The 22,695-nt window shown below is 41.8% G+C and overlaps 1 protein-coding gene and 1 non-coding gene across 3 annotated transcripts; both read left to right on the forward strand.

Moving 5' to 3' along the window:
• Positions 1-836: 836 nt before the first annotated feature.
• brd1a (bromodomain containing 1a) lies at positions 837-18,668 on the forward strand. Of its 2 annotated transcripts, XM_030046331.1 has the most exons (13): positions 837-1,145; positions 2,220-3,633; positions 4,367-4,523; positions 4,960-5,100; positions 5,512-5,640; positions 8,041-8,353; positions 9,063-9,365; positions 11,089-11,685; positions 12,543-12,672; positions 13,583-13,716; positions 15,019-15,128; positions 16,074-16,228; positions 16,751-18,668. In XM_030046331.1, exons 2-13 carry the CDS (start codon positions 2,237-2,239, stop codon positions 16,932-16,934), a joined length of 3,750 nt encoding a protein of 1,249 aa, XP_029902191.1. In that variant the 5' UTR covers positions 837-1,145; positions 2,220-2,236; the 3' UTR covers positions 16,935-18,668. The 2 variants fall into 2 exon arrangements, with proteins under 2 accessions (XP_029902191.1, XP_029902192.1); XM_030046332.1 differs by lacking the exon at positions 15,019-15,128 and having other exon boundaries at positions 16,751-16,893.
• Positions 6,534-6,606, forward strand: trnak-cuu (transfer RNA lysine (anticodon CUU)). The gene has a single exon. It is a non-coding gene; the product is annotated as a tRNA-Lys (tRNA).
• Positions 18,669-22,695: the final 4,027 nt, after the last annotated feature.

The following is a 22,695-nucleotide window of genomic DNA, read 5'->3' on the forward strand; positions in this document are numbered from 1 at the left end:
AGCGACTCAAACCGCTGGTAAGCTGTGTTGATTAACGATTAGCCTTTAAATACTGTAATTGATCATTTTATTTGGACAACTGTGTAGTCAAATGTTTGTTGGCTAATTATCTTGCACTTCACTTTGCCTCCGCATCCGACCCGAGGAGCACAAATATTGATTTTTTTTTTTTACTATATAAAACAAAACACACACCACCCGCTAACGTTATATAAATAACTGCCGCTGTTAGTTGCTGCGTCGACGGTGATTTTTTTTGACACTGATGTGATTGGTAACAGGCAGATTTTGATCTTAAATGCGATTTGTGGTTTTCGGTGAGTTGTGTCGGTTTCCTGTTATCGTTACCAGTAAAACGACGGGGTTTCTTGACCTGCAGGGTGCCCATTCAGGGGCATGTGCTGACACAAGGGTGGGGCATAGTTTGTTGTCATTCAGCTTGCACCCGCGAATGCTGACTCAAATGTATCACCTTTTGAAACTAAGTCATCTACTTTGTTACGACCATGCATTTTAATAGCAACATAACCTCTGTTCCACCAAAACACAAGCGCATCCCCGCGCGTCCTGCGTTGCGCTTTTTGTTTGGAGCTCCACCGGCCATGCATGTGTAACTTAAAGAGAGAGAGAGAGAAAGAGAGGACCAAGGCGAAAGGCAAATGCATAAATAGTGTGACAGATGGGCTTTTGTGTGAATGATTCCCCAAGCTACAACCCCTTATAATACTTCCATGGCTGCTGCAACCAACATGACCTCCAGCGTCACACGTAGCGTTGTGCGTACGGGTGGGACTTGTCTGGTGAACCGCATTGTTATGTTGGGGGATGAGCCGTACTGCTGCTGCTTTTGCTCTACTTGCCTTAGCCTTTGGTCGGCTGTAGCAAACGAGCGACTCCAGCCCATGAATGGTCCACAAAGCAAATAATTATATGCTCACGGTAGAAGTCCGTTCCGAAACTTCCCAGGCAGCGAATAGGTTTCTTTATCTTTTGTTAATTATTGAAAAAGACCCAAGTATCGCCCGTTGGATGAGAACATTGTGTACGGAATTACAGCCGCTTAGCAGGCCGTATCGCCATTGCTTTGTAAGGCTGCTGGCTAGCTACGGTCTTCTTCAACTGGCAAAACTGTTCGTGGATACAAGGTATGTTTGTGCTTTGGTGTTTATTTGCAACGCAGTGCCTTATGCATGGGCGAGTAGGGGTGTATTGTTAATGTGCCTGCAAAATGTGAGCGTACACTTTGAGGAAGCGGGCCGTTGCAGTTATTGTAAAGAGGCTTTATTTTTGTTTGACGCCATTTGCTCGGGTTAGGGGTGGCTACTGGATAGCTCTTCCTGCTAGCTGGCTAATGTTATTGTTAGCAACTTGGCCACTTTGATGTAGTCGTTGGAGAAAATGTATGTGCAGCTCTGCGCCAAATGGGCAAGCGCTAACCCCTGCCTAGTCAAACTCAAAGTGCCATGTGTGGCCGCCTCCCGTGCTATTTAAATGCCTCGGCTCATTGATAAAAAAAAAAAAAAAAAGTCATGAAGGGTTGCCAGCTGACGTTACAACAGATAAAGTGCATCTTTCCAATTCAACTTCTTTTTTCCCTACTCTATCTCCATTAGCTGGCAGTATCTTTTTTCTTTAAACTTGCATACACTTTCTGTTTTATGTATTTCCCTCGTGTTTTGGCCCAGAGGAAATAAATGTAAATTGCGGGAGTGTGCAGTGCTCTTAAAAAAAAAACAACAAAAAACATTGTTACATTGTTGAGTGGCCTGGATCCAGTTATTCTCAATAGATGACATTATTTGACAAAAGCACAGATTTTTTATTTAAAGAGGTCAGTCTTTTGTTATCTCAGTTGCAGTTCACACTGTGTTGTTGTGACAGCCTTATCTCCTGTTGCTGTGGGAAACTTCCCCTTATCTCTTGAATGCAGCTTAGACTTTTGCTTTTAATTGTCCTTTTTCTGGCATGTTTTTTGACACATTTTGTGCTACACAAATAGGGAGTCTATTGTATTTTATTCATAGACAAGTTTGAATTGTCCTCCATAATTCCGCAGCAGTGTTGTGATTATCATGGTTTTTGTTTTCTTAAACACCCGAGAGGCAGTCACCCTGATAAGATGGATCCAGGTCTAATGTGGCTTGCCTGTATTTATTTACTTAACCCCATGACATGCATGCTAATCTCAGGCTATCTCTCTCAATCCTGTGTCTCCACAGCAACACGGATCTTCAAGATGAGGAAGAAAGCTCGGCACCACCGGGTCCCGGTGCCCCAGAGGCCACCATCTCCCATCAAGCCTTCCCCCAACAAACAAATTTTGACATATGCTCAGGCACAGCGCATGGTGGAGATGGAGATCGATGGTCGCATCCATCGGCTCAGCATTTACGACAAGCTGGATGTGATCTCGGACGATGACCCCATGGTGCAGGAGATGATGGAGTGCACCAGCAATAAGGAGAATGCAGAGAAACCTCAGCAGCAGGTCCTCCTGAGGTCAGTCAGGCTAAAAAATAACCAGGAGAAGAGGAATGCCGCGCTGGGCATCACTGCTCACGGAGAAGATGGCGGACAGCATGCCAGCGGTAATGCTGGCCCAAAGCTTCCGGAGCCCAAGTTCCGCACAGTGGAATATAACCTTCCGGCAGTTCCTAAGCGCCCAGCTACCTTTTATAAATATCAGGAGAAGACTGAGGAAGAGCTGGATGAGGAAACAGAGTATGACATGGACGAGGAAGATTATGCCTGGCTGGACCTGGTCAATGAGAAACGACGAAGTGAAGGGGTCAGCCAGGTTTCTCACAATGTCTTTGAATTCTTGGTGGACCGCTTTGAGAAAGAGTCTTACCTGGAGTCTCTGTGTCAAGACAGCGAACAGCAGGTCCCCATTGATGAGGATGCTGTCTGCTGCATCTGCATGGACGGCGAGTGTCACAACAGCAACGCTATCCTGTTCTGTGACATGTGCAACTTGGCTGTGCACCAGGAATGTTACGGCGTGCCCTACATCCCTGAAGGCCAGTGGTTGTGCCGACACTGCCTCCAGTCACCCACCCAGCCTGCAGACTGCATCCTTTGTCCCAACAAGGGTGGAGCAGTGAAAAAGACTGATGACGACCGCTGGGGCCATGTGGTGTGCGCCCTGTGGGTTCCTGAGGTTGGCTTCTCCAACACCACCTTCATCGAGCCCATTGATGGCGTTAGCCACATCCCTCCAGCCCGCTGGAAGCTCACCTGCTACCTCTGCAAAGAGAAAGGCATTGGGGCATGCATCCAGTGCCACAAAGCCAACTGCTATACTGCCTTCCACGTCAGCTGTGCTCAAAAGGCTGGCCTCTTTATGAAAATGGAACCTGTCAAAGAGGTAACGGAAACAGGAGAGCCCACCTTCTCTGTGAAGAAGACAGCCTACTGCGGAGCTCACACGCCCAGCGGTTGTGTCAGAAGGCCTCTCACCATCTATGATGATGCCAAACACAAAAATGGACTATGTAAAAAAGTGGACAAGGGGAAAGGAGCTGGTAAAGGAAAGTCAAAAGGAAAAAAGAAGAAAAAGAGTAAAAAGCCTGAGCCTGAAATTGAAGAAGAAGTTGCAACCCCTGCTATTGTGCCTAATTTCCCCCCCCACAGGTAAATGAATGAATCAGTGTCAATAGTTGGGATGACACATTCAATGACATTTACATTTTATGCAGTAAAATGATGCCTTTAACCGAAGCGACTTACAGTGAGTGATGAGGTAGGGAGGACTTCACTGTTGTTCACAAGAACACTGACAAGGGCACATGGCTGTTGATGGACAAACATTAGCTGTGGCAGGATTTGAGCATGTGACATGGGGCTACCATTTACCATTGCAAGCAGAAGCACCAATGATCTGCTCGTGAGTGCTTGGTTACCACACTATGAGAGTAGTAGTGGAGTAGTTGCAGTAAGGTGAACTACACATCCAAAGCAGCAAGGAAAGGATGTGGAGACTTATGCTGCTGGAAAGCAAATCAAAAGGGGCCAAAAATATCTGTTCATTTGTCAAAAAATACTGAAAGAAAGAGAAGAGTAAAGGAAGCTTTTCAAAGAAAAGAGTGAAGAGTTCATTTACAGAAACAGATAAATGTCATTACTGAGAAGAAAAAAATAAACTGTTGTATGTAATACTTCACCTGTTTTTTTGAACCCCAAACTCCAGTGTTGCATATGCACTGACCTACTAGTGTGACTTTTTTTTTATTGACAGTGACTTTGACTGCTAAAATAGTGACAGCAGCTGGTGAATTTTGTCTTGATCTGTGCCACAGTGTTTTTGTTTCTCTCCCTGGCTTAATCCCTCTAATTAGGCTAATATGTATATCTTTACTCCCAACAGGTTGCAAACCATTCTGAATCAGGTGTCAGTCCAGAAGAAGAAGGCATTTGTCGAGCTGGTGTTGAATTACTGGACACTGAAGAGGCAATCCAGGAACGGGCTTCCCCTGATTAGACGCCTTCACACAAGCATGCAATCTCAGAAGAATGCTCAGCCGGTTAGTGTGTCAGTCAGTCACAATTACACACTGACATGCAGTCACTCTGCATTCTCGTTGTTTTCCATAGTATAATTTTAGTCTTCACTTAGCCTTTTATTACTGTTATTGCTTACTTTTTTTTTCTTTTCAAGCCAGCTGAAAAAAATAAACCTAATGAACTTGTCATGTGTTTTATACTTTTTCACACTGCCAGGCAATTGCAAACTTTACATGAAGTCAGTGTATATTGTCAGTGTTTTGGCTTTGTAAACTTTTAGTCATCATTTTTGTTGTCATTTGTGTTACTAGTGTTATTTTATTTTTCTGTGTAAGTTTGCCAAACAACAGCCTGTTGCACCTTACTTATTTACTGATGTACTGATTTACCACCAAGGGCTGCCTTGATTTCCATGTCAAACTTAATGGAAAAGTTAAGGGATTCCGTTCTGTTCAGGGTCTCCAGAGGCAGAGTGAAGAGCAGAGCAGGGCTCTAAAGGAGCAGTTGAAGGAGTGGCACCGACTCCGTCATGACCTGGAGAGGGCCCGGCTGCTGCTGGAGCTAATCCGCAAGAGGGAGAAGCTCAAGAGGGAAGAGGTAAGAGTTAGATGGATGTACTTGTCAAAATGATTTTTAGACCTTCCAGCAAGTGGTTTCTGACATACTGATCGGTAAGTACTTGGCAAAAGACAAAGTTGCATTTGAGTGGCAGATGGTGGTTTCTACCCTGCATGAGTTGGGGAGGGTTGACAATTCAGTAAAAGGGCTAATGGGCTAATTTTCCCTCTGTATCTGCTTTAAAAGTTCATGTCATTTACCAGTATGGACCAATTGAACCAACATTGCCCAATGTTTAATTATCTTAAATGGTAAGGCTGGATAATCAGTTTTCATCATCTTAGTATTTTAGTAGCAGTGGGAGCAGCTGTCCAACAGATGAGGTCCTATGGCGCCAAATGAGTAAAATTATAATCTGCTAATGATTTTCTTCTTCCTTTTTTTTTGTAGATGAAGCTGCAGCAAACCCTGCTAGAGATGCAGCTGACTCCCTTCACTATTCTGCTCAGGGCTCTTCTGGACCAGCTCCAGGAGAAAGACCAGGCCAGGATCTTCGCCCAGCCTGTTGACATCAGCGAGGTGAACATTTTTAAATTTAGGTTATGTTACTGCACCTCATGGGGCCTGACAACAGAACCTTTTGAAGTATTTTTTAAAGCCACAAACACTGAAATTTGCTGTTGATCCACGTGGAAATTATAATTCAACATACTGCAGAGTTATTAAATTTCTTGTGCACATTTTTGGATTTTTAAGGAATATTTTACAATTCGGTTTTAGTTATTTTAGTGTCTTGTGTTACTTGTAAACCTCTCAAAGCTCTCAACAGGATTCATTAATCAACATGAAGTTAATTGTAGTAAATTTTATGCAGTTGGAAACTTTATGGTGATAAAAACAGAATTAGTTTACTTGTATATTCGACTTAATGAAGAGATTAGAAAGAAATGCACTTAATATATATATTTTTTAAAATCCTTGTGTCTTTCAGTGCAATCACCTGTTTGAGCAAAGTCTGTTTTTAAGGTTCTGATTTTTAGGAAAACAAGTTACTGCACCATCACTAAAAGGTTTCCAGATTTTGAGCTTTTTTAGCAAACTATTTAAAGCAGGTCGTTTAAATCCTTTTTGTGCTTTTACACCTTGTTTAGCCAAAATCAGATGTAAAGGTGAATCCAGGCTACAACATGTAGTGTGCCATTGTATATCAAATTAGAGACACAGCATGGTTTTTTTCACCATACAGTCGTCTTTATGGCTGTAGATAGACCTAAACAGATAGTGGCAACAGCAAATTAGTTCATAATGGTTGTGGCCTAGTTGTAGACCCAGTGCTTTGATCTTCTCTGAGCAGACAGTGTTGAGTAATACGATGGCTTCCTGGTATGTGGAATGTGAAACCTGAGAACGATCAGGGTTCACTGGCAGATTGTGTCATCTGTAAAAACAGAGGTGTGTCCTCAGAGCTGCATGCCCGGCTAGCTCAGTCGGTAGAGCATGAGACTCTTAATCTCAGGGTCGTGGGTTCGAGCCCCACGTTGGGCGGTAGCTTTTCATTTTCAACCCCATTACACCCCCAGTGGACTGGATATGTACATTAACAAAATAAACAGACTCTCAGCATGCTAAGCCTAGGTTAACATGTTAAATTCAAGGCTACTAATGCATGTCAAGAAAGTGCTGAAATCTGTGGGAACTGCACAAAAATGCTGGAAAAAATGTGGAATAATACACATTGTTACTAACTGACATTTTAGATGCTGTTAAATTTAACTTAAAGGATACATTGCCTGTAGTAATATAGTCTAATTTGCAATCATTAGCATGAACCACAGTAGGTAACAACTGAAATCTTTCAATCTGGTTAAGAAATTCAGGTCTGGAAAAGTGTGATCCATTTAAATGGTGAAAGAAACTGAAACCTGTACTTTGCAGGAAGTGTTTTCTTGACAAGTGAACCTCCGCAGTACTAGCAAAATTGTTAGATGTAGGTTTTAGTAGAAAGTCTAAAAATAATCCTGGTCGAACAGCCAGGTGGCTCACCTGGTAGAGGCCGGGGTTCGATTCTGGCCAGGCCCATTATTGCATGCCATCTGCTCTCTCGCTCCTGTCTTTCCTGTCTCTCTCTACTGCCACTATTGAATAAAGCAGACATCAAAAAATGTGTAATAATAATATTTTTATGTGTAATAAAAATAATCCATGTCATTTATCGGACTTTGATATTGGATTTTATTGTTGTTGCTTTCTGTTTGCTGATATTAGGACATGATGGGACCTTAATTTGAAAAACATGGGATAGTGTTTCCTACTTTCTTGGAAGAAGCAGCCCTTACCCCTTGTTTATTCAAGCCTGGCTAGCTCAGGGGATGAGACTTGTAATCTGATGTTGTGAGTTTCATCCAATGTTGGGTGGTAGCTATTGGCATGTTTCAGATAGAGAGTAGTAAAATTAGTAATACAGGCTAACTGATAATCACATTGCCCCCTCAGAGGAATAAAGTCATTTTCATTCAGTCAAAGGAAAGGACAGCAGTATACAAATACCAAACACAGTTCAGCTTATTAGAGTCATAACTTAATGGAATACTAAAAGATAATAAGGACAGAAAAAATTTTTAATCTAAATGATGTATCTGAAACAAGTCAGCATCTAAGCCTTTGTGTTGGTGTTGGCCGCTGTGGAAGTTATGAAAAATGTGATGCATACTGGTACAACATGATTGATGGCGCAATAACTGATCTTATTTATGCATGTATTCATTTATTTGAAAATTGTGTATCTCAAGTCATTGGTTGAAAAATAATGCCTTTGCAGACTAGATCTGCCTTTAAAACGCTTATGTCATTTTTTCCCCCCATTACAATGTATTAGAAATGAGCCTAAATGCTATCTGCTGTTGCAAGCACCCAAGAGGATGAATATTGGTGTTTTGGATCTGTATAAAGTGTAGTCCTCTGTCTCCTCTCCTGCGCCAGGTGCCTGACTACCTTGACCACATTAAGCACCCCATGGACTTCTCCACCATGCGGCAGCGCCTCGATGCCCAGGGCTACTGCAACTTGGAGCAGTTTGAAGATGACTTCAACCTCATCATCGCCAACTGCATGAAGTACAACTCCAAGGACACCTATTTCCACCGAGCCGCTGTGCGCCTCCGTGACCAGGGCGGGGCTTTGCTCAGGAAGACGCGGCGTGACGTGGAGAGAATTGGCTTTGACACGGAGAGCGGCATGCACCTCACCGAGGCTCCCGAAATCAAAGCACCACCGCCGTTTTCTTGGGAGGACGGTAAGGGCAGGAGCAAGTCATGGGTATTTTCATCACTGCTCAGTTTTAAACAATCACATTAGTAAACATGCCAATCCAGTGACTTCCAGTATCATCTGGTTACATTGCAGGGTGACAGGTAGAGGTGCAACTAACCATTATTGTCATTGTTGATTATTCTATTGATTATTTTTTGTGTTAACTAATTAGTCATTTTGTCTATTAAAAGTCAACTATACTGAGAAATACCCATCACAGGTTACCAGAGTCAAGTGAAGTCTTAAAATTACTTAGTTACTCTATGTAGAAACCAAAATAAAGTTTTCATTGTATAATGATTAAAAACAGAGAAATGCAGGCAACCCCTAGCATTTCTGAAGCTGTAACAAACAAGTGTTTGTTATTATTGGTAAGTGGCTGAAATGGTTATGCTCTTGTTAAAATTTTGATGAGTTCATTTCTTTAAAATTATTAATTGATTAATGATTTCAGCACTAGAGGCAGCAGGGTGACCTCATGGTAAGAGAAGTCACCCTCCAAACACAAGAGCAGGGTGTTTTTTGAGTTAGACACTTCGGTGCTGTTCTTTCGCTTAGCCTATACCCTGGCCTCCTAGTGTGGGACTGAGTGTCACATTGGTTCAATAGAAGGTCATGATGTTATTCCCCCAAAGCTATGTTGAATAAAACAACACTTCATCCTCTTCTGATATCTTCATTTCAACCCCCAGTGGACCGCTTATTGGTGTCGGCCAATCGGGAGCACATGTCTCTGGACCAGCAGCTGCACCAGCTACTGGAGAAGTTTGACCTGACCTGTGCCATGAAGTCCAGCCCCTCCCGCAGTAAGCGTGTGAAGCTGCTCAAGAAGACCATCAGTGATGTGCGCAATGAGATGAGCCTGAAGAGAGTCCTGCCCTCCCACCACCACTCTTCCACGTTGTCGTCCTCTTCGTCAGCCTCGTCCCGCTCAGAGTTGGATAAAGCAAAAGAAGAGAGTGTAAAAGCCAATGGACACTTCCCCGATGATGAAGGTTTGTGTGGATCTGGTTTGTCTTTACACAAGATCTTAATTTTCTGACTCAGTATTGCAAAGCTGTTAACACCACACTCATCAAAGGGAGCCTCTGTGATTTTACAGGCGTCACATGTTCCTGAGTATGTCAAAACTCAGGTCAAAGGTTTGGAATTAGCCCCTAACCCTAATACCAGACTTAGCCTCGTGGAGCAAGCAAGTCACATGCTATCACCCCCTCGTAGTGTGTCATGGAAATACAAGTACAGCCACTTTGTCTGTTTTAGCAATAACATATAAACGCCTTAAGACCTCCCTTGTTTCTGTTTAGAGCATCTGTCTGCTGTTTAGGGAACATGTGCTGTAAAATACCACTAAGCAAGCAGGTTTCCAATATACGTTTGTACATATATATTTGTGTGTGTGTAGTTTTATTTTATATATTTTTATTTTAAGAATACAGCCATGATTTCATTTTAAGGCAGCAAAGAGCTTCAACTGCGGTGGGTGTGAGGAAAGGAAAGGCAGTCTTCAAAAACAGAAACTAGATAAATTGTACAACCTCCATGTAAAAGATTCTTAGTTCAAAATAATTCAAGAAGTTCACCTACTGTATCTACTGTATTCACAAAAACTATTCTAATCTCTTGATTCTGTATGATAGAGATGGAACCCGGCACCCGGACAGTAACCTTTTGAAATTTAAGAGTGTGAGCCACATCTCTAAATAGATGTCATCTCATCTGTACAGATGTAGATGTTGAAAATAGTCAAGTCACTTTTAACACATTTAACACATCAAAAGCAGTTGGTAATACGGTGGAAAGCAGAGTCAAGAGACATGGAGAAAATGGGTTTTATCTTTTGTATCAGGTGACCCTAAACTAATTATTTGATTACTTACTGTTCAATATTATAAATGGAGCAGATCAATATTGGGTGGCATTTCATGTTTAATGCGCTATATGCACTGAAAAAAGTCGGGTCATTGCATCCTAAAAGCAATGTTGTGCACATGTAGCATTGATAAACACACTGAAAAATCCTGCCGGTAACACTAAAATTTGCAGAGATAGTCGCGTCATAATGGTGGTATCATACTGAGTCATGCAGTGGCTTCCTCAAGCATTCATTCCTACCACACTTGCTGAGTCACATTTAGGCTGGTGTAGAATGCATAGTTTTGTAGTGAAAGAAAAAAAAACAGTCATTTTTCTCTCAGTGTTTATTTATGAAGGCACCTCAGTGTTATGCGAAACAGGGTCTTGTTTTACTTCTATGATAAACCCTTAAGGCTTATTATAATGCACTTTGTCAGCATTTTTATAGGGCAGACACAGGGAAAAATGGGTGTTCTAGTGCACATTAGCAATGGTGTGATAGGTCTTTTTTTTAAAGTTATATATTTCTTTTGATGTTGTTTATGTTGTCCCGTTTTATGTATATTTTTATAGTCATGCTATCAAAACTATGTCGAACATCTTCATTTGATGGTAAATTACATTAAAAGAAAACTCCTGAACATAGAGGCTAGGGGTGTTGCTTATAAAAAAGAAAAACAGTGAGGTGCAAAAGGATCAAAAACTTGGCAGTGACTGGAAAAATAGCAACATATGAACTGTATAATATTAGACTTTATTCAGCATTCATAAAAAATATTTAAGTCACACCACCTGCTCTTTGATGAAGCCTGTGTAGTCCAAAATGAAAACTTTTGACCTGTGGTGTGTTTTCCTCCACAGGAGACAAGTCTCTTCCTCCTAAATTGGAGCCCTCGGACTCCATACCTCCTCTAATCCACTCAGATGGAGACCCCGAGCCCCCCACCCTCAAACCAATCGACGCCGGCCCAGACTGCAACGACAAGTCCCATGGCAAGCGGGTCAAGTTTGACGGGGACAAATTTGACTCTCTGTCCTCCCCTCCGCGCCTCAATGGTCACTCCCACACCAGCTCCCAGAATTCGTTGCTGGAGGGTGACGTGAGCGTTGTGGCCACATCGACTCTCGCTGAACCCACAGGCACTGTCAGCCGACGGACTGCTGTGCTTTTCCACAAGTCGAAGAGCGCCAGCCCCCACAAATCTCAGAATGGTGGAGAGGAAGGGACAGGAGCAGAGGAAGGCGAGATAAAAGAGGCAGAGGGTGAGGAGGAAGAGGATGAAGATGGCCCACAGCTGGGCTCCAAGTCCTTTCTGTCGGTGGTCATACCCCGGCTAGAGACCCTGCTGCACAGCAGGAAGAGGAGGCACAGCGGCACCAGAGAGAGTGAGGAAGAGGGAGCAGGAGAGGAAGAGGGTGAAGGGGAGGGCGAGTCACCAGTCAAACGGCTTGACACAGGTAAGCAGTCAACAGAGGAAAGTAAACAATCTTACAGTTTTACTGATTAAGTCAGTCTAAGCTATAGTAATGATCCTTTACCCTTAAAACACTCTTGTCTACAGTATGGTTCGTCTTCAATCCAGGTAAATACTGTACTCTTCCAGTGCTTCTCAGATAATTTGAAAATAAAAAATAAAAACAGTTAAATAACTGCACACTATGTGTATCACTCTGATCAGTCTGAAGTACAGCTCAAATCAATCCAGTGTGTGCAGTCAAACTCAGTGGTAAAATGTGGCAGATAGCATGGCTCCAATAAACAGTGAATGCCCACATTTTGCCGTCTAGTGCAATAATCTCAATTATCCAGTGTGTAATATTTTTTGTGTTTTAACTGTCATAACGCACTTGATGTTGTTTTTCCCTGCATATCCTGCAAGGTTTGTGGTTTGGGCAAAGATTTAGTTTAGCTACTAAATGTGAGAACTCCTTTAGTTTTTGTTGAAGTGCATGATTACATTAGCGGTATTGTAATTAGTTTTTTTGCTGCTACCACCCCCCAAAACACTTGGGTTGAAAACACTACAATTGAAAGTTTAACTGCTTTCAGTCTCCAGTTTAAAGTAATTACTGATCAGCTGCTGTCAAACAGTGCCATGCACCGCTTTAAGTGGTGGAGGATGCTTGTTTACAGAAAACACTTGTTTTACATGAGTTTATTTAAATGGATCAAAGCAGGGGATTTGAATAACTAGAAGTTGGAGGGTTTTGGTCAGATTCTGATGCTGCATATTAGACTGGTGAATAAATTAGTGTAATTAGTGTTTACTGTAAATTGCTTGGTGTTGAACCCAGTCCTCCTACTGTCTCCTCAGGTCTGTCCAATGGTTTTGTGGAGGAGGAAGAGGAGAAGGAGCTAGAAGCAAGTAGACCCCTGGAGCCACGGAGACGATGTGCCTCAGAGTCCTCCATCTCCTCCTGTAGCAGCCTGCCTGGCAGCACCAGGTAATCCGCCGCATCGAGGAGATAAATACCTAATCTGGTGTTGGAGCTGGGATAGTCCCCAAAACACTGGGAACTATCTGGAATATATCAACATTGATTTTCAGTGAACTGTAGGATGATAACATGTTGATGTTGGTAGTGTAGACTGCCAATGTGATTATCACAGTTTTTGCTAAAGCCTAAATTTAGATTACAGCTCTGGAACAAAAAAAGGGACTGCATGAACATTTTGAGTCTATATAGATATCTAAATGCAATCTAACTTTTGATATTCTGTCATGAACTATTGGCCAGTGTAATTTTAGTGTAATTTTAAACAAAAAAATACTCCCATTTGAACATTTATTTGCAGATATGGGTCAAAATACACAATCTCATTATACACTGAATAATGTGAGCTAGTAATGTGAGTAACCTTGTGAGTAACTTTGAATCTTTATTCAAGTGTGATGCATCTTGTCATGCTCAATCAATACATAATAATTATCTTTTTAAGATGAATCATTTGTGTTGATGGTGGAATTTAACAAATAAATAGAATGGCATGTCTGTTTTCTGGCCTAATGATGTCACATAAAGCCAGGTTTCAGTAAATCGCCTGATTGGTCGACCATGTGCATAGTTAAATATTGGTGTTAAATATTAATGCCAAATCTTCCCTGTCTTAAGTAAAATCATTGCACTGAATCTTGATTTAAAAAAAAAAAAAAAAAAAATCCTCGAGTTGTATGTTCCTTAAAGTAAATTACATTAAACCTAACCTCACTTGTTTTGTAGATTCACTGTATGCCACACAATGCTGCACAGCATCAAGTGCAACAGTCCAGGATGCAAAAATGCTCAGAAAACTGGAGTGCAACTCTTTTAGCTATTTTGTTTTCAAGCCAGATCTATGCTCTTTTGCCCCTAGCACCACTCTCAGTCTTCCAAAATGTGGGAAGGGGAAACCCGCCTTGGTCCGGAGGAACACTGTGGATGACAAGAGCGAGCTAATCGCCTGCATTGAAAACGGGAACTTTGCAAAAGCTGCTCGGATCGCTGCCGGTAAGCTTGGCTTTGCATTTAGTGTACAAAGAATGTGCATGTGTGTATGTGAGGTTCTGCAGTGTGTATACGGGCTTAACATCAGAATCACTTTTTTCATCATATATAATAAATGTACAGGAGTCGCCTTTATCACTGGTGTAGAGGCATAAAGACATGACTACTGTAGTAACACAAGTACACACCACAAGAGCATCTCACTTTCAGTCCACGAGGCAATGGAAGACCCATACTGCATCCACTCTTAGTTTACCCATCACTTATCATGTTTTGCCTTAAAAGAGGGAATTTCATTATATTGATCATGTTACAGTCAGTTTTATCCAGTGAGCCCAACTCATGAAAGAGTCTTTTTGCAGAGGCAGAGCAGGTGCTGCATTTTTCAGCATCTCAAAGTTTCAGCATGAATCTGCAAGTCACTCTGAGATAAGCCTTATGTAAGAAATTATATTGGATCACTGCTTTTTTTTTTGAGGAAATAAAAATATTGCAAGAAGCTGAGGTCCAGCACCAGTCAGAGACTTTTTCTTGGTAGTGCACTAATGGGCTCTGTTAGGTAGCACACTAATACTGTGAGACTCTGGCTTCAAATAGAAGTGAGAGACAAGCCTGTGTTATCTTGTGAAAGGTTATCTGTCCAAAGAGTGGCCAATCAGAATTAGTGTCTGCAGTGAAAGTGTGCTGTGTATGCATTGCTATTTTCTGGGTTGTCTGCAAGTTGCAAGTGTGTTCATCTCTGTTAAATGAGATTATCTAAAATGCCTTAAAGTCCTGTTTAAGTTTGTTTAAGTATGTTTCTTGGTTTGCTGCCTCATCCAGTGAGAAATCCGCTCAGTTACACAACAGTATTGTAAGTTTAAAGTTGTTTTCACAGCGACATTTGTTTCAGCTTGGTTGTTGCTATACTCTAACATCAGCATTAACAAGGCCTTAACAAACCTGAAATGTAACTTTACAAAACCTGCAGACAACTGGCCATACACATATTACAAGCAGGGTTGTAAATTAATAGCAGCTATTATCCAAAAGCTCATGCATTTTGGCTGGTAAAATCTTTCTACTTTACCAGACACGGTGGCATGTAACCAGTCAGCATCGGTCTAAAATTTATATTTGGCAATTTTAGTGCTTAAAGTGGCCAGTAAAATTTGAAATCTCTCATTCCCTGAGGCTCACGGAGGGAAAAAAATCCCTCCTCAATTGTAAGCTCTCCTGTACTTAAAAGCATGGCATTGAAAATGTTTTCCTGTGTGTATGCTAAACCCACTCATAACTTGTTTGGTGTTGTTCCCGCTCCCATAGAGGTTGGCAACAGCAATATTTGGATGCCCGCTAGTGCTGCAACAGTTGCTCTGGAACCCCTAAAGCTAGTTTGGGCCAAATGTAGTGGATACCCTTCCTACCCTGCCTTGGTGAGTGTGTGTTTGTGGAAATTAATGTACAACACTCAAGTTAGAGCTGCAACTAACCACTGTTTTCATTATTGATTAATCGATTAGTTGTTTGGTCCATGAAATGTCAAAAAATGGTGAAAAATGTTGATCATAATTTCCCACAGCCCAAGGTGACATCCTCAGATGTCTTGTTTTGTCCCAACCAACAGTCCACAACGCAAAGACATTCAGTTTACTCTAATAGAGGACTAAAGCATTTCATATTTGAGAAGTTGGAATTAGACAATTTGGAACTTTCTTCTGAAAAATCAAAGCGATTAACCAGTTATCAAAATGGTTGGCGATTAAGTTACTAGGTGGTGACTAATTGTTGCAGCTCCACACTCAATGACACTGGCATTTTTTTTTTTTTTTTATAACTCAAAAGTGCCCTGTCTCTTGGAGTTTCTCCAGAAACGAAATTGTTCTCATAAATTTATACCTAGATATGACACAGTTCTACCACAAATTTTTAAGGAGGACTCTACTGTTTTACTGTACTGGAGATCTAAAGTGGACAGTTGGGGCAAAAAGATTTATCATTCACTTCCCAAAATGATGAGATTTTTTTCCCCCTCCCTGTAAGCTACATATAATTGGCTTGAAAGACCGTAACATGCTTTTCCTGTAGGTGGCAGCCTTTCATTATAAATCAGTTGAATTTGACCTTACCTTCAAAGGACAAATGGTATTTGTTATTGCCACAAGCCAGTAGTGTGTTTGTGTGTGTGCATGTGTTAATGTTGACATACACATTTTGTGTGTGTGTGTGAGTGAATGCATGTTAGTGTGTTTGAGTGCAGGTAACCTTGCGTGTAATTCCACCACTCTCTCTCTCTCCTGTGTGCACGGACCTCTAGGCAAGCATTTGCATTCAAGAGCATGTGTGTAACTCCTTCCCCTCTCCCCTCTCTTGCTGCGTAGATCATAGACCCTCACATGCCGCGGGTGGGCTGCCAGCACAACGGGGTGTCCATCCCCATGCCCCCTATGGACGTGCTCCGCATTGGGGAGCAGATGCAGTACAAGGCCGAAGAGAAACTCTACCTCGTCCTCTTCTTCGACAACAAGCGCAGCTGGTGAGTGACGCCATCTCAAAGAATGATTTAAGGTGATGGAACCTTCTACAAGGGAAAACTACTCACCCTGTCCCTCACCGATCATTATTTTCTTGTGACTGCATGACATAAATTGGAGAGAGACAACAAATTGCTCTTGCTGTAGAGGCATTTGAAAATTTTGCCCCTGCTCCATAGTATAATTCATACCAAACTTGGAATAGGCTTTGCACACCTGTTTACTTTGGAAAAAAATATTCCGCTTGTTGCAGTGGACAGTGAAAACTGTGTTTAAGTTTCAACAGTCCCCGAGGTTTAGGATCGGCCAACTCTACTCCCACAGTTGCTACCAACCTGTCATACTCTTCCTCCTCTTCACATTTTCAGTTTCCGCTGCCCACTCTGTCTCTGCAGAGTGGCTTACTCAAATATAGTAGTCATAATAACTGTAGTAGCAGTAACAGTGTTACTAGTAATACCATCTCATCTGCTCCTCAACCTACTATCCCTATGACTTACTCTGATATTACTCTCCCCCTGCAGGCAGTGGCTTCCTAGATCCAAGATGGTTCCTCTGGGGATGGACAAGACCATAGACAAGATCAAGATGATGGAGGGGCGCACATCCAGCATCCGCAAGGCTGTCCAGATTGCCTTCAACCGTGCCATGAACCACCTGAGCATAGTGCAGGATGAGCCAGTCAGTGACCTCAGTGATGTGGACTGATGACACTCACCCACTCACACACACACACACACACACACACACACACACACACACACAGACTTGTACCTCTCCTGTACCAACTACCTTCTTCCCACTCTGTCTCTGCAGAAGACTCAAATGTTTACTGGGCGCCTGCTGTAACAGGCGGTGCCTTTCCTCTTCCATTCCTACTCATACACACTTTTACCATTTGCCGATCTGATATGGTTGCTGCTTAAATGAATGTGCCCATCTCTCCACCCCATCTCCATTTTTCCAATTTTGCCGAGAGACTGCCCTCCTCATCATCACAGCTTCTGTTGTACCTTACCACTCCCTCCACTTCCCCGCCCCTAAAAAAAGTGTAATTTCTATTCATCTAATTCCAGTTAGATGCTTTGTTTTTTAATTCATATATTTGGGTTACTTAAGTTAAATTGTGCTTGACTGAATCCGTTAAGCCAGCCATCAGACAAATGCTGGGAAATTTTGGCTGTGGCTGGTAAGTTTATCAATTTTACAAACCATGTTGACTGGTAGCCAACCATCATTTGGAGGTCTTATTCTGTTAGAGGTCATATTTTAAAATAGCCAACTGGCTAGTTAATTCTCGGATGAGTTATCTGTTGTGGTGGGAGGACAAAACATGTTAGTGTCCTGCCCTGCTAAATTGAGGCTGTTCAATTGTGTGATCGGTTGAATCAGCCATAGCCAAAGCCTCCTTTTTATGTCAGGTCACACTTCAGTCATCTCCACATAATACCTTCCTTTGTCTTCAAAAAAAAAACAAAACAACCTGTAAATACTCTGTACAATTGCCTGACACTAACTTATTTTGTAGTTTTGACATAAAATGGGTACTGTTCAAGACTTTTCCTAGTATTTATACTTTGATGAATTGTTAGCACTATGGTGTGGTATTTTGCCGGTGCTGTGTGATCAAGAAGAAAAAAGAAAAAAAAGAACATGTTAAAGCCTTAGCTTTGAAGATTAGGGCTAAAATGTCATGTTTCTGAAAAGTATGAAAGTATTCCCTTTTCATTTTTTTTTTAAGTTATTGAAGTTTATAAGCATAAGCTTCCATTTGGCATTAATCGTTTTGTAATCAAAAATAGTTTTAGTATATTTTTGTTGATAAATATTTATATGATTGAATATATATGTTAAGTCTCCGATGCTCATACAGGAAAGTCTGATGTTGTGGAAACAAAATGTGCGTTGTTCTCAAGAAACCAAAAATGTTGCTACCCACAAGTTGTTTTTACAGATTCATTTCAGCGTGATGTGTGAAATTATTGCAGAAAAGAAGAAAAAGAAGAAAAAAGAGGAAAAAAACAACTGTAAAAGTTATTTTTATGTAATGAATTTGACTGTTACTTGGTTTTGCTGTAGTTTTAGGGAGATGTGCCTGCATTAACTTATTGTAAAGTATTTGCATTACTTTATATTCAAGGAACGATGTGGAAATTGATTGTGGTAAAAGTGGCACATTTGTGGTGGATTGTTTAAGTTGCCTTTTTTTAAGTAACCTTTTCTAACTTTTTTTTTTCTTACAATTTAGCTGTAGACTTCATGACATTCATTTTATACTATCGCCCATGTTTTTTTCTGGATAGCATTGGGTAGTTTTGGTATATTTCCTTTTATACTTAACTAGTAGATTTTTTTTTTAATCTGGTCATACAAACTATTGCTGGGACTGTTTTGTAGCAAAACAAAAAATAAAAATAAAAAATGACAACAGTATAAAAACACTATGTGCCTCTTCTTTTTTATGTACATAATTTCTGTTTATTTATAGGTGATGCAATTCTTAGTCCAGTTAAAGACCTATGTTATTTTTTTCATCGACTCATCTGACATCTTTTGAAATGATGGACTAGAGTTAAAATATTTTTGATGTATCACAAAAATCAGATTAAATGACCAAATTTACTCATGCAGGGAAAAAAATTAAAATAAGTTATTCCCCTAACTTATTCCTAATCACTGAGGTTAGTGCCAGTATATATTTTATTTGAATTGCATTTGTTAAAAGGAATCCATAAGGACATTTTTAATTTATTGCAATGAATAGAATGAGATTTTTTTGGTATTTTTGAATGCAACTTTATAATCTGACAATCTGACAATATTTTCAGATTTGGTTTCTTGGGAGCTTTCTGGGACTCATCTTGGGGCACAAGGTACCTCTACTCCCCCAGAGTGAACTGCAGGGCAGGGACCTCTCCTCTCTGAACCAGCCACAGGTCATGTGACACTGTTGTTATTGTGTGCCACTCATCTCCTTAAGCCTTCTGCTCTCCGCTCTCAGACACACTTTGACAGGATTCATGGCTATTGATCAGACCCGTGCTTTCACCAATGGGATGCTGAGCCCCGTCTCCAGGTGCTAAGCAGGGATCAGCTGCCTTTCTCCATTTCCTAAGCCTGAGCTGTAGTGCTTTAGTGGAGAAATTTAAGGCAGGAGGTAGATCATGAAGGGATGAAGGCGGTGACCACCTCATAACCAAGACTCATTTTGGCTCCAGAGGGAAAGAATGAGGTAAAGAAGGTATGGCCTTTTCACCTGTGACCCCTGAAATGAAGAAATGCCTGCTTGTGTGGCCCCCGGCTCTGGATGCATGTTGTTTTCTTTTATTTATCATCCCAGTAGTCTCAGAAGCTGCCAGGCTGAAAACCGCTCAGTGTAAATTTGTATAAAACTTTTATTTCTTCAATAATTAATTAATTCATTGATTCGTATTCCATAATTAATTTCAGCCCCCCCATATTATCCCTTGGCCCCCTGTGGGTCCTAATCCCCAGTTTGAGAACGATGAGAATAATTGAAAGATACGTTAATTTGAATGAATGAATAAATAAGTAAATGCTGAAAATATATAGTTGGATTTATTTATTTATTTATTTATGATTCGACTTTTTTTTTTTTTAATCTCGCTTGCAGCAGATAGTTCCTTTGGGTCAGAAAGTTGCAAATTCCCCATTTCCTCTGCCAGTTCCGGTGATGGGAACAATTATCTGTCAAACTCAAGCTTTTGCAAAAACCTTCCCTCTGTGGGTTTTCTCTCTCTCTCTCTCTCTTTTTTTTTTTTTTTTTTTATGAAGTGCGTGATTAACTTTGACGGGAAGACTGCGCTCCTCACGCAAACGCCAGGCACATCAGAGGTTTGTTTCCCCCCCAGTGTGAGACAGGGCTCGTCGTTCTCTTCCTGTCCACGGAGGGGCGCTGTGGCTCCACTGGAAAAAACGTCGCTGACTCTGAGCTCGACTTTTTTTTTTTTTTTTTTTCTTCCTCCAACCACCTGAGTGTCCACCTGCTCTGGCGGCGTGCGCCCAGGTAGGCAGGCATCAGTATTCATCCTCTGAACCGTTTTCATCACTGTGTTCAAATGGTGAATGCACCGATTAGAGAGAATGTCAATTAATGCTAAATCAGTTTGAAGACATGGCCGCAGTTTGGAGCTGATGTCCTCTGGCTCAGCTCGAGCCTGCCGATGCCAATCACTCGATGTTTGTTTGTTTATTTATTTATTTATTTATTGCACGGAGAGTGGGCACATACCATCTCTTCTTAAGTGTTTTATTTGTTTATATGTAAATGTTCAGATGAAAGCTATCAAAGTGAGGTGGAGGTGGAGGTGGAGGGGGGTGGGCGTAAACAGAGCGTGGGCAGGAGTTGAACCTGCACTGTCACTCTCGTGTGCACTTGCCTAGCAGTTCATTTGCCAGTGCATCTTAAAAGGCCACGGTGTACCACATCTTAGATGCAAATTTTGCCACAAACTGTTGAAATATGCATTTTTACTTAAGCCAATTCAGCCTTTGTTACTCCGAGCTACTGACATTCAGAGAGGTAAAATAGCTTTATGGGGATTAAATGAGCTGGTAATGGCCCCTGCAGTATGGAGAGCCACCTTCAAGTCTCGTTGAAAGACATCTCCCATCTTTATAAACAATTGGAGGTAGTCACACAAACACACAGGAGTGGAGTCTATCTCAATCTCTCTCTCTCTCTCTCTCTCTCTCTCCCTCCTGCGCTTTTCCATCTCTCTCTCTCACCGTCTTCACCAGATACTAATTGTGCAGGGAGGTAAACACAGCAGTCAGGTGGAGAGGACGCCGAGTCAAGCGTGAATATCAATCTCTCCACATCAGTGTCATCAGATGACTTTGACTGAGTTGAGGGGCGCTCATTAGAGTGGGGAGGCAAGGCACCGCGGGCGGCAATAACTACCAGGCGGAGGACTCTGAAGTTATGGAAGCCTGCAGAGCTCACCAGTTAACAGGTGAGTGTGTGTAAGTGTGTGTGTGTGTGGGTGTGTGTGTGTGCGACAAGATGCATAATCTAACCCCACACAGAGGTGTCACCTGGGTTAAGAGAGGAAATGTCACATTCTCCCACAGACTCACATGCGCACCCATGTATCCATGCAGGCTGGCACGAGCGATTGTACAAGTTCATACTCTCTCTCACACACACCAACACACACACACATTCTGTACATGCACGCACACGTATTCCATATTCATGAATTGGATTATTATGAACTTGTGCCACCAGCACTTCTTTGGCTTCATGTCAAGAAATGACAGCCAGAATTGCCTGTTTTGCACATTGGTGTCAGGCTTGGCATCCACTTCCTGATAACTTTTCTTCAGTCTCCAATATTTTGGTGATAAGAGAGCAAACTCTGGCCCCTTTTCTCCGATTTGCTTGGCATGTCTTGAACTTAAGTCATGAGATTAACTCAGGACAGAATGACGCCCACCCATGAGGCTGCCATCTTTTGGCACCCAATCCATTGTGTGTGTGTGTGTGTGTGTGTGTGTGTGTGTGAGTGAGTGTATTTTCGACAACAAATTGGACACAACTGAAAGCAGAGTTGCTCGGTTGTTTGTATCTGGGAAGATTTCACGGTCAGTTTAGCTTTGTATGTCATAGATCTGTGGCACAATGAATCTAACCCAAACAAAACTGTTAAAGAAAAAAGAGTGAGAGACAGAGAGAGAGAGAGAGAGAGAGAGAGAGAGAGAGATCATCGTTTCACAGGAGCACCGAAAGTCTTGCAAACGGTGCCGAGAAGAGCGTCTTATTTGCAAAGTTGGAAGTTGTGAGGCGTATGAGGTGAGTCGTAAAGGAAACACACTCCGAACTCTGCCCCGATCTCTTGCATTAAACATTACAGAAACCGTCCACTTTCCACTTTTTGGAACACATACAAAAATAATAATCCCCACCACTCCCTCTCACTCTCTCTCCTCTTCTCTCTCTCTCTCCCTCTGCTTTTCTCTCTCCCTGGGTCCCTGATAGGCCCAATCTCCAGTGGCCATGTTCAAAACACTGGGCCAGAATAGCACGGGCCCTAGGTAGATAAATATTTATGGGGTGCGTTTACTTCCACCACAGAGGAGAAGTAGAAATAGTCTGTTTCCAAGGTGAGCAAAACAAACAACTTCAAAGGAATTTAAATGCAGTTCATGTAAATTTTGCTACAGTCATATGTTTCTGTGCAGGATATCGTTGGTTAGATTGTTAATGAAGGATACACGCCTGGTGCCAGATGACCTGATTATTGTCTGTTTGCAGAACTGGAGCCCAGAGGCATTGGAAGGTGGATGAATCGAATGCATATTAAAGCATATGCATGCACACATACATACTCAGGCGCACGCGCGGGTATGCCCACGCGCGTCACGCGTTTCACAGAGACACCCGTGAAGGCCTGGCTGCCATTAAGTCATAGCTTTTGGGCATCAATCAAACCACCAGCTACATGAT

This window comes from Myripristis murdjan, chromosome 23, assembly GCF_902150065.1.
Source record: "Myripristis murdjan chromosome 23, fMyrMur1.1, whole genome shotgun sequence".
NCBI classification, from domain to species: Eukaryota; Metazoa; Chordata; class Actinopteri; order Holocentriformes; family Holocentridae; genus Myripristis; species Myripristis murdjan.

Coding starts and splice junctions, on each gene's coding strand:
- brd1a (XM_030046331.1), top strand. CDS start 2,237: ATGAGGAAGAAAGCTCGGCACCACCGGGTCCCGGTGCCCCAGAGGCCA. Junction 13,717..15,018: donor AGCTGCTCGGATCGCTGCCG/GTAAGCTTGGCT, acceptor CCGCTCCCATAG/AGGTTGGCAACAGCAATATT. Junction 15,129..16,073: donor ACCCTTCCTACCCTGCCTTG/GTGAGTGTGTGT, acceptor CTTGCTGCGTAG/ATCATAGACCCTCACATGCC.